This window comes from Hoplias malabaricus, chromosome 8 (genome assembly GCF_029633855.1).
Source record: "Hoplias malabaricus isolate fHopMal1 chromosome 8, fHopMal1.hap1, whole genome shotgun sequence".
Lineage (NCBI taxonomy): Eukaryota > Metazoa > Chordata > Actinopteri > Characiformes > Erythrinidae > Hoplias > Hoplias malabaricus.
Genome location: NC_089807.1, coordinates 30,017,794 through 30,029,838, shown reverse-complemented (window position 1 = coordinate 30,029,838; position 12,045 = coordinate 30,017,794). Strand labels below are relative to the sequence as shown.

The window sequence follows — 12,045 nt, the reverse complement described above, 5'->3', positions numbered from 1 at the left end:
CACCATATCTACAGCCTGTGCCATATATTCACTGCTTTATAACACTTTAAAAAATATGCTTTGCAATCAGTGGACATGTAAAGTCACAATGTAGTCACTTACTTTGACACATCTAGAAGGAAGTCATTGAGCTCTGTCTGCTTGGCTAGACCTCTGCAGACCTGCAAGCAAAAGGACAAAAATCTAAAAATCTAAAAAACATTCTCATTCTTCACCATTGCTTCATTAAAATCCATGTGTTTCAGTTTGTTTGTGTTGTACTAGACCATCAGATCTTTTCCATAGATGCACAAATTATCTAACAAACTAAAGGTCTGTTGGAAAAGTGAAAAGAGGTGATGCAAAAATTGTTAAATGTTAAACAATCTGCCTTTGGATTGAATAGTTGAATTGATATTTGTTTTAAAATACAAAAGAATAAAAACACTAGTTCAATATACTTAAAAAGCCTCAAATTAAATCCTTTATATTTCAGATTAAAGGATTTTGGGGCTTTTTTTTACCAGTATAGGGTAAATAAATAGTTCTTAGTTACAAGAAAACAGATGAAGGGTCAGTATTTAGTTTCTAATACCCCTTGTACCCTATTTTCAGTACCACTCATGGCAGCAAAATGCTCCACACACTTGTCTTTTCCCTAGTCTGCAAAGGCTAACTCAGGCCACACGGAGCTTGCTTAATCGTTAATTAGCTGTAGCAGACATATTGTAATGAAACAGAAATGTGCATTTTGTGGAGTAGACACTACTAAAGTAAATAAGTAAAAGTAACCAATTAAAGCACAACTTGAGCAAAAGTACAAGAACAGCAGTACAAAAAGTATTTTTTGTCATTTATTTATGTTTTTTTCTAATAAAAAACAATGCAGCACACCAGCAAAACAGTGAAATTAAACACAACAAAAGGACTTGGTTACTTATAGTTTACTGTTACTAAATAATGATGATTTACTGTCTAATGAAAAAGCAAAAGCATTATGCCTCAAGAATATTTAAGAATGTACAAATTCATCATAATTGTACTTAAAACAGTTTAAGTACAGGCTTGTATGTCTGCTGCCGAGGCTAATACTTTGGAGGCTCTAATACAGTTACTAAATATAACCACGTCTGATCCTGACTGATACTTTCTTTAAGTGCTTTGAATTTCATTAAAACATTTCCTTTCCAGTTTTCTGTGTAGATGAGACTGAGACCAGGTCATTGTCCTGTAGTTTGATTTTCTCGAGGGTTCCACACTGAAACACAGACGCTCTGGGCCCTCTTATGTGCTGGGACACTATCCCAGTCTTGTCTGTCTCAAGCTGCCAGTGACTGCTCATGTGCAAACAAGGTTGCGGCGTCATAATTATGTCCCTGTGGTGCCTTTGTGCGTGGAATGTATGGTCTGGTTGCTCACACTGGGGCTTCGAGACCAGCCCAGACCACATCCACTGTGGATTTCACCCTTCAAAACATACCGCACTTCACACGTCAGCAGGAGCTTGCTGGGCAACCTTTTACACAGTTCACCTGCAGTGACGTAGGAATTACAAAATACTGTTTGTTCTCACCTGCACTTGGTGAATAGCTACAGAAGCCCATGCCAAATTTGCTGTGGCAACCTGAAAGTGAAAAGAAAAAGAAACAATTCACTTAGACAGTTGATGTCAAATCACAGAATGACTGTTTTTTTTTTTCACTTTTTCACATTGTTCAAATAATAATGTTGATGCCAAAACATATAAAAATTTCATGATTAAATAAGTCAATCTAATAGTTAAATTTTCTCCAAGATCCCTTCTTTTCTTACTCTTTTAACATTTTTTACACTCAGAAGTCTATCAAGCAGCCCACGAAGAACCGCCTAAATAAAATTCACTGTTTATACTCGTCTTAGAAACATATAGTCACTGTCCAAAAAAAAACATGAAACTTCAAAATATTCAAATTTATAGAAGGAAAAAAAGCAGTAGACTGTAATATATTTACTGTACTCAATCATAACATATTCAGGGTGTGTGATCATAGATCAAGTTGAAGTACTGCTGTCTCTGAGAGTACTGAAGCCTGTTCTCCCTTCGACAAAGCACCCCCATTTGTTGACAGGTACACAAACAGTATACTTCAGCCATGAAGTGACCAAGTGAACACAATGTTAGATTTTACCTGACCTAAAAAGCCTCAGTGCCCTTCTAAAACATCTCCATGACTAGAGACGGAGTGAAACAAAAGCAAATACTGGCCATGTGTCTGAAAGATGGAGGCAGCAAGATTACAAGACAGACCCTGAGTTGGCTAATTATCTCCTGATCAGGTAAGCAAGTTATTTCCCATGAAATATTATAATGCAGATGCACGTGTGTAAATTAAAGTGTGTGTGTGTGTGTTTGTGTGTTTTAAAGAATTTAAGAAGTAAGTGTTCAACTTCAAAAGCATGGAATATTTGATTATTTAAGGTGGAATGGAGAATTCAAGTTGGCAAAAAAAACACAGATATAGACTTTCATTAGGTTAAGTAGATGTTTTAGTGACATAATGTACACTTGGTTTGTGTGTTTTAAACAGATAAAATGTGTAGTACGAGATGTTTCAAAAATATGTTTCAAAAGCTAATGCTATCGTTAGCTTAACATAGTTGCAGTTTTAAGGTGCAACAGAGAATTCTAGTAGAAAGCTTGCGAATGATGGTTATAACATTTGTAAACTGACCCTGTAAGGTGTAACTAAACGTTTGAATATAAAACTGGTGACTAAGAAACCAAAGATCTTTCTCCTAAAATTACATATATGTCAAATGTAAAAATAAAAAGGGAAGATAACAGCCTTGTCTTGAGCATGGAAAGTAAAAGCTTGTAAATATAGGAAAAATGGTGGATGCTCATTCATTTTTTGTATTTAGTTTGAATAGGTAGAGGTTTTAGTGAAATGATGTACACTTTTCTGTTTTTGATTATGGCACATACTTGCACTCATTCGTGTACGTTTAGTTTTCCACAAATGTGTAAACTGCTTGAGCTTTGCCTCTGAGGCAGAGGGTAGGGGCAGACAGCTCTCGCCACTGTATTGAATCGGTATTATAGTTCTCATTTTAAAAGCTTGCTCTCAGAAATCTGAAGGAGAGCTGCTGTGTTCAAATGATGTTGGAAACTAAATATCGACAAAAATGGTAATATGTATTGTTCTTTAGAAAGCAATGATATTTTAAGTCATTCAGTCTTAAACTTTGAGATCAAAATATCTAAGACAAACATGAACTGTTGAAGTGAAACTTTTTATTAGTCTTGAGTGAGCTGATTTCATCTCCTTTTAAACATTAAAGGTTGTGAATCTAATTTGCCTTTATATTATTTATTAATGTATATTAATTACGTTCTGTTAGTGTAACTGTACAGTAGAATACAGCTATATCAATAATCTTAAGGTCCTGGTAAGTGTAAAGTTGCAGTATAGAATGATTGCCTATTAATATATTACAGAAAATTACTGTCAGATTGCAATTAGTATCTCCTTATATATTTATATTCCAATTGTCTAAGCATATGAGGAAAAGGCTGTAGTGAATTACTGTGAGAACCATGCAACTAGTAGAAAGTGGTTTACTGTAATACTTCTGTAGTACAAGGTACCTCCTGATGACTGAGGTTGAAAGGCTCTCTTCCCAGGTGTCGGTGCAGCTCCAGCACGGCGATTAGGTCACCAATGGCGGTGAGGATGGGGAGACACAGAACAGAGTGAACACGAATCCCTGAGTCCTGCCCTGTGCCATGAGGGAACCTCTCATCCTGCACACACACACACACACACACACACGTCATCACTTTCGAAATGCATATTTATGTCAGAGGTCATCACATGCCTTGCCTAAAGCAGTGCTTCCTCATTGCATAGCTGGAATCCCTGTGCCCTGTGAATAATTCTCTTTTACCTGCTGTAACAGACTGCATTGTCTACCCATCTAAGTCTATGTAAGATGAGCCCAGAAAGCCATTTTACCCATCCAGGTAGAGCGAGAACAACTGTCCTTTCTCCTGGTCTCTGATGGTTGAGAGCCTCATCAGAAACACAACTCACAACCTCCGGATGATAAGGCCACTTGTCCACTTTACAGTTTGTCACAAACCACAAAAAATCTGACCACTAAGCAAATCTACCATTTAGATATTTTAGCCAATCTAGTCCTTTAAGATGCTTAAATTGCATAACACAATAAGTTATGGATGTACCCCCATGATGTCTTCCACGAGTAGTGTCTTGCGTGTCTTGGCGACGTGAGCAGCAATGGTGGTCCCAAATGTGATAGGACCGGAGGGGATGAGCCCAGGAAACCCCTCCTTTGCCCCTGTTGGCGTGAATAAACAGAGGCTCTGAAAAACAAACAAACAATGCATAATAATTACTACCTCAGAAAGAAAGATCAGGATAACAATCGTATTTCCCAGCAACTGCTCCATATACTCTCCTGGTATATTCACAAATGTATAAGGGATATTACATTATAGAAACAACAATTTCTATATGAGCCCTTATCACATGAAATTGTAGACAAGTTCATAATAATCACATAGACACTCAGCAGTCATTCCTGTTCTCTCACTCAGAGCTCACAATACCATCAAATAAGTAAAGCACATGATGACATGAAATGCTTTGTTTAATGTTATAGAAATACTGCACAAGTTGCAGAGATTAAGACATTATCAAGAAATCAAGATTCAACTTTAAAATCCATGTGTCATTGCTCACTTGTCAAAACTGCTTGATAAAAAAATAAGAAAAATAAAAAAGACATTAATTCATTGGTCCAGAGCCTACCTGGAATCATTGGGCACAAGGCAAGAACACACCCTGGAGGGGGTGCCAGTCCTTTATAGAGCGACACACTCACACACACAAATTCAATCATACCCACGGACACTTTTGAATTGCCAATCATGTGTTTTTGAAACATGGGTGGAAACCCACGCGGACACTGCGAGAACACACCAAACTCCTCACAGACAGTCACCCAGAGTGGGACTTGAATCCACAACCTCCAGGTCCCTGGAGCTGTGTGACTGTGACACTACCTGCTGCACTCATGAAAAAAAACAGATGCATTTAAACACATACATACATTAAGGATAAAGTAAAAATAAAATAAAATAAAATAAAATAAAAACAGGGTTCCAAAAGTACTCAAGGTGGATAATTAAAAGTTGAAAAAAGTTTAAATATTTTTAATATATTAAGATATTGCAATTAAATTTTTAAATGTTATATTATTCATGATAATATATATATATTAATATATTATTATTATTATTATTATTGTTATTATTACTATTATTATTGGTATTATTATTATTATTATTATTAATTACATATGGTACATTCTTCTTCTTCTTCTTATTATTATTATTATTAATTACATATTGTACATTCTTCTTATTATTATTATTATATTATTACTATTAAGAAGAATAATAGGCATTCAGCATAAAAATATAAATTAGCAGCTTTAAAGTGATGGGGAAAATTTTTTTAAATATTATAAGTGCAAAAATGTGAAACAAATGTAGCGTCACTTACATTGTTGCATTCTCCAAGGAAGTAAAGTGCAAAACCATCAGCTTTTGTGGCTGTGGGGGAAAAAAATCCATTAAAATCCCTTGAAGTATAACAGACTGCTTGAGATGGACATTAGTCTTTTTTTAAAAGAGGACATTTACCCATGAGCAAATTCTGCAATCTGTTAACCCACATGTCTGGCTCTTTTGTGAGAGATTTCATGCTACAGTTTTTGATATTGAGCAGAGAGAGATTTTCTGTGTGTGTGTTTATTTTTCGTAGTAGTAGTAAAATTTGGGAAAATTTCTATCCCTTTTTCACATGTTTATGAACTGAAGAGGGTGAGGAGTGGTCAGCACAGCTATTTGTATGGAGTGCTTGTTTCACTGTATATCTACATACATGTGTATGCCTAGCAGCGAGTAGAGACTTGTGTGCGTACTGGTCTCTCTTTCTCTCCCTCTCTCTCTCTGTGTGTGTGTGTGTGTGTGTGTGTGTTTGTGAGAGAGAGAGAGAGAGAGAGAGAGAGAGAGAGAGAGAGAGAGAGAGAGAGCTCTGCAGTGCTACAAAGTGCTGACAAGGCATGGGCGGATGAGATGTGACAGCCTGTGCACTGCTCACCCAGGAAGAGAGAGACAGAAAAATAGAGAGTGAGAGAGAGAGAGAAACATGCACTGGGGCAGAGCCTGCTAACCTGGGTCAACCATACCAACACCCTGCACACTCTCTCTCTGTGCTGCATCATTAACCTGCACACTCATCTAACTGGTGCTCAAGGAGAATAATCTATGGCTTAATGGGGACATATTGTAGAGGCCATTTGGCTCTTTAATTACAAGAGAAAACCACAAAAAGCGTGTGTCCACAAAACTCATCACTAGAGTTTGGGGGCGAGTAGATTTTCAAATTGGTTTGAAATGCAATGGCAATATTTCACCACAACTAAATCATTAAGGTGTAAATAAAAATGGACTGCTTCATTCGAGAACAAGGGTTCTTGAGAAATGCATAGTAAGTCATTATTTGTATAGTAATAACTGACACAACACTCAACAAACCAATGCTTAGCTCTATTTGTTAACACCCATTATAATATAATATATAATGATAAGTAAACCTTTTTTTCAACTTTTCTTAGCTTTGCTGCTGACACGGCTGATGGCTAAATATATGAATCAATTAAACAGGACTGCCATTTTTCTGTTTGAATATAAATGTTAATGGGCAAATTTATTTGCATTCTTTAGGGTTTGCTAAGCAGGCAATACAAACAAAAAACAACAACAACAAAAAGTTTAATGTTGCAATCAGACTAATCTCTCTTGAAGGTGAAATATTTTGAAAGTTTTACTTTGAAACATGTTTTTGTGGAGTTAGTTTTTTATTTTGATCAGACTCACTTGACATTGGTGTAATAGGGGTGGCGTGGGGAGTTCCTCACCTGTTTTGATGATGTTGCACAACTCATACAGCAGGAGTTTGTTGTCTCCGCCTGTGTCCAGTCTCTGCTCCATGTAGCTATTAAGCTCATAAACCACGCCCTGCATGTTAGTGTCCTGGTACTGCTGGACACAAGAGACACACACCATGCAACTAGCCGTCCCACACAGACACACAAACCACGTGTTCTGCTCAAATACAGCTCCCGACCCACAGTCACACACACAGACACACATATACACTCACACCCCAACACACAAACAAACAGGTCTTACTGTCACATACAGACATGCATATCACAAGTCTTTTTGTTTTAGAAGGGCTGGAGCTGACAAATGTAAATTTTAAATAGTCTATCGCATAATAAAAGAATATAAAAATGCAAAACATTAATTTATTATAAAATATCTTAATGATATTTATAATAATTGTAAAAAAAAATTAGCAGGAGAATTAGTATAAGGATTAACATGTCATTAAGATTTATTTTGCATTTAGTGTTTATTAATTTCATTAGATTTCTGTTGATTATTTTCTACTGTCAGAAATGACGAGTACAAGAGAACTAAAAATACACCTGGCCCTATTATTACAAAATCGCTCGTTCTATCCCTGGTGATGCCTCAGCCATCCAAGTCTGGGAGTCCAAGATAGCACAATTCGCTCCACTCTCTCTGGGTGTCATGAGTACCGCCCTCCTACCCTCATCATAAGCACAATACAAGTCAGCTCAGGTATCTGTTAACTGGCACTGTTAACTTAAATTAGTCATAATGCTTACATCCTCTTTTTCCTAGACATGTCCTCCTTTTGGGACATAAAAAAGTGTCCTGCCAAAAATGCCTGCAACTTGGCTTTTGTTGTATGCACTTTTCCCCTTCCCATTTTTTGCCCCAAGCCCTACACCCTTCCTTGCAGTGTACTCTTTCATGACATTTAATGAAATTTTTAAAGGGTGATCATAAAGGATTCAAGGGTTCAAATGTTCAAGGGGTCAGAGATTTGAGAACAGAATTGGGACACATTTTGCACTACTACTTTAACACTATTCTCCATGGACTGCAGCTGAGCTATGCTCAACATTACAGAATTTTATTACGAGAGTTTCTAACAGAATGCTTAATCATAATCTCTTCTTCATGTGTGGAGACATTTCATGAGCTTTTAATTCCTTGCTCAATATTTTACAATGCCGAGTTGGTGTCTAACACACACCAATACACTGGAAACGTGAGGAGTTCATCTGCACATCTTTTCTGTTTAACACTGTATGAAAACAGGTAAAATATCCAGATATATTGAAGCCAGAACACCAGAGTGAGGGTTACTTAAAATAACCACTCTCTGAATGGACTGTCCTACATTACCTACAGCATCATTTTATCAATCAGTAATGTAAAATGTAAGGATTTCAGCGTAAACAAATCCCAGCGATGACTTGTTCCTTTATATATATTTTTGAAGGGATTTTATTAACCAGATCAAATATATATATATATATTGGTTAATAAAATATTGCATTTAGTAATATTAAAATGTAGAAGTTATAATGTATACCTGTCAGTTTCTGTTATGATCATGTGTTATCCGGTGTCATTTAAACACAGTTTTGTATTTTGGTATGAGTGAACAGAAAATAAAATAAAATTGTTATTGTTTAGTGTAAAAAGTTGAATGAAAAGTAATGAGAATATCTGGCCAAGAAGGCATTTAATAGTTGTCTTTTTAAAAATGAGTTTAAAAGGTTTTTGTTGCATGGTTATTAACAACCTTACCCTATATACATCGTTTCAACATTTACCTGAAAATCTCATGGTACTTTAAAAATAGAAGGAGTTCCACGTTTCTTTTCGTGGAAATGTAATTGAGTAAATGTATTTAGATTCAGTAATATCTGAGGATGTACAAATCTTCCAAAACAATTACTACAGTTTTTATATTGCAAGTATTATACATAATTTATCTTGTATTCATGTTTCAGCTCCCTATTGTCTCATTCTTGTTACTCAAGCCAATCTTCCCTCACTAGATGAAAATATATCTTCTCCTACCCAGCTCACAGTGTCCTGTCTTTGACAGAGCAAGCCTGTATAAGGGTTATATAACAACAGGCCTAGGATTTCAGGCCACTGTATGAAGGGTCAACTTGGCCATCATCCTTTGTGTGGTCGTAAGTGATGCAACTGGGACAAATGCCCCTTCACAACTACCACATGTACTCTATCATTCAAAAGTTTGGCATCAGTCAAATTATTCAGTTATTCAGTTCAGTAGTATATACATGTTAAAATAAATTCAGTATGCTAGTCCTGTGCAAAACGCCAGTCCAATCAGTTTTAATAACATGCAAAGCCTCAGGAAAAGTCCAGAATAACTGAAATAGTAATAATAAAAATACTGAATAAACTATATACCCCATTTTCAGAAAGGTTTGGACATTTTGTAAAATGCAATAAAATATCTTGAATCCTTGATCTATACATGCAGTTTAAATATCAAAATTCATCTCTGTATTGCACTACTCTTTTTAATATATATCTTTGTACAGTATTTGCACACTTCAATATAAAATGAGCATTTACCAAAAGCTCAGATTTTGCATGCAATATAAGTCATGGCTCATCACCATATGAAACTCTTAATGAGACCAACGGCAAATAGTTAAATCAGAACATTTTTCAATGCAAGACTTCAATGGTTTCAGGTCTTTTAACATCTAACATACTTAACATTTTGAAATGATTCAGGAAACCTAGGCATAGGTAGCCACAGTATAAGTGACTTGCAGCATATTGGATTGATGTGAAGGCAAACATATTTGGAGACATTTTTTTGGAGGCCAGTTTTTAGAGAGACATATGCTGCCGTCAAGACAAAATAATTTCCTGGGAAGTCTATTAGTTCAGAAATACAATACTAGTCCTCATTCTGTATGTGCTACGAAAACATGGCTTTGTAGACACATTTTGTGTGTGCTTGACTGACCTGCCTGAAGTTAATATCTGTCTCCAATAGCACATCATGAAGAGCAGAATCAGGCAAGAGTGACCACACATGTTTGAGCTGTGAAGTTGTGTATCAAGCCAGATTGGGCAAAGAAATCCACTTGCAAGACTTTATCCATTAGTATCCTCAGTTCCCAAATGTGTACACAACAGTGTAATTTAAAGGAAAGGTGATGTAACACAGTGGTAAACATTCCTCTTATAGAAAATTAAACAATCACAAACTCTTTTTAACTGCATTTCACAAAACGTAACAACTTTGGAAATGGGGTTTGTATATACCATCAAAAAATATCAGCATCAACTGAATCTAGAATACCTCATATTACAGGTATGTTAATACAATTGCAATTAAATAAACACAAGAAAATGAATAATAATCATTTAATTTTATGGAGTGATATTTTAATAATTAAAAACATCTTGAAATATTGAACAAAATGTAGTTATTATATTAATTGTAAATTATTGTAAATACAGTAAACAAAGATCGTAGCATTTCAGTTTTAAAGTCATACAACAAAACACACACACACACACACACACACACCCCTCATTTCTTTTAGTCCTAACACATCATCTCTTGCTCTGCTGATCCCGTTCACTGTCCTTGTGCATAAAGCTTTCGGGGATGTTTTAGAGATAACGAGAACAAATGCTATATTAGCCACATAAACAGGAGCTCTTTAAGACCTCGTTCCCCCTTTCTTTCTCTTTGACTTCTCAGCCTCCTGAATGTTATATGTGTATAACAGTATCTCAGAAAAATTGTATTTATTCTAACCACTGTTAAAATATTCTAACCACATTAAAATTTTATAGAAGCTTTGTTCTATGAAAATTTTTTACAATCAAATCATAATTTGTGATACAACATTTGACCTGTTGCTATGTGGAAGATAGAGGATGTGTTATATTTATATTTATATGTATAGCTGTCCCTGGGCTTTACCTTACCCTGAGTAACTTTACACAATACACAGTTACTAAGATGGCACGTACAGAGCAGAAATTCTGTCCACAAAATGCTGCCTCACTTACCCTGCTGACTTCTTTAGTTGAAGGGTCATCTGTGAGGAGACAAAGGAAAAAAAAAGGGATTCATAAAAGAGCTGTTTTTCTGTATTCTATAAGGAGCAACAAAAACTGTCATATAGTCATAAAACACTTTCATGCATGAAGGTGATTTTTACTGAATTAATTCTGCTTCTTTAGTTAGAAATTTTATTAAAACATAAATCCCAGAACTTTTCTCAGTCAGCTTAAACTGCATCATGTATAAGGTCTTGCAGACAGATGCGGTTTAAGACACTGTATGACCTACTTATTTTGGGAATGCAAAAGCTAAGTCATATACCCTTAAAACAAACAAACAAACAATAAAGCCTTTGGTCAGTGAAAGTCTTGCCTTAAGAAAATAATTATAGCAGTGTCACATGGTGAGATTATAATCTCTGACAATGATTATAATCTCTGCCAAAATATCAATGTCAGAATTCCACTTTTAATGAGTTTGTAGTTTCTGTCATAACATTTGAATGACAATTATCAGTCTGGAGACTACCTTGTACTTGTGAAACAACCATTACATGACATTTCCTGGAAAGACAGATGCCTCTTGAAATGAAAACCAAAACATAACAAACAAAAAATGTGTGCGTTATGTCTGAAAGACGCTGATGTATCATCTGACCTGACTTACCTTTAATTAAAGATATTAAAATGAATTAAAATGCACAAACTAATTAATGAAATAATAAATAGATAAATAAATAATCAAACAAAGTTTCATAAAACAGCCTGTTATTCAGAGCGACTTCCAAAAGCTAAAGGACAATTGTTTGCTAAATTATTTTGTTAGTCATGTGCTCAGACAGTTACTTAATGTGGATCATTGCAATATAAAATTTCAAGGGTCTGTAATAGCCACCTGTGTAAATGGCTGATGTTGCACTTCTGGTGGATTTAACAGAAAGCTCTGCACAGAGAACTTGGTTTATTAGAAAAGTTTGGTTTATTAGCTAAGAGTGATGACTCACTGGTTAGTTAGCTATCAAAATCCAATCTTTTGT

The 12,045-nt window shown here is 35.5% G+C and overlaps 1 protein-coding gene across 3 annotated transcripts in view; it reads right to left on the bottom strand.

Annotated features, from left to right (window-relative positions):
• pde10a (phosphodiesterase 10A) overlaps positions 1-12,045 on the bottom strand; it is a 144,578-nt gene that overhangs the window by 20,574 nt on the left and 111,959 nt on the right. For 2 of the 3 annotated variants that reach the window (XM_066679545.1, XM_066679546.1), the window contains exons 3-9: positions 11,015-11,043; positions 6,970-7,090; positions 5,550-5,599; positions 4,205-4,345; positions 3,608-3,763; positions 1,553-1,603; positions 103-161 (exon numbers count right to left, since the gene is read on the bottom strand). In XM_066679545.1, coding sequence (XP_066535642.1) covers positions 103-161; positions 1,553-1,603; positions 3,608-3,763; positions 4,205-4,345; positions 5,550-5,599; positions 6,970-7,090; positions 11,015-11,043 — 607 coding nt within the window. Of the gene's footprint in view, positions 1-102; positions 162-1,552; positions 1,604-3,607; positions 3,764-4,204; positions 4,346-5,549; positions 5,600-6,969; positions 7,122-11,014; positions 11,044-12,045 lie in introns of all 3 variants that reach the window. The other variant, XM_066679547.1, reaches the window with a different exon arrangement.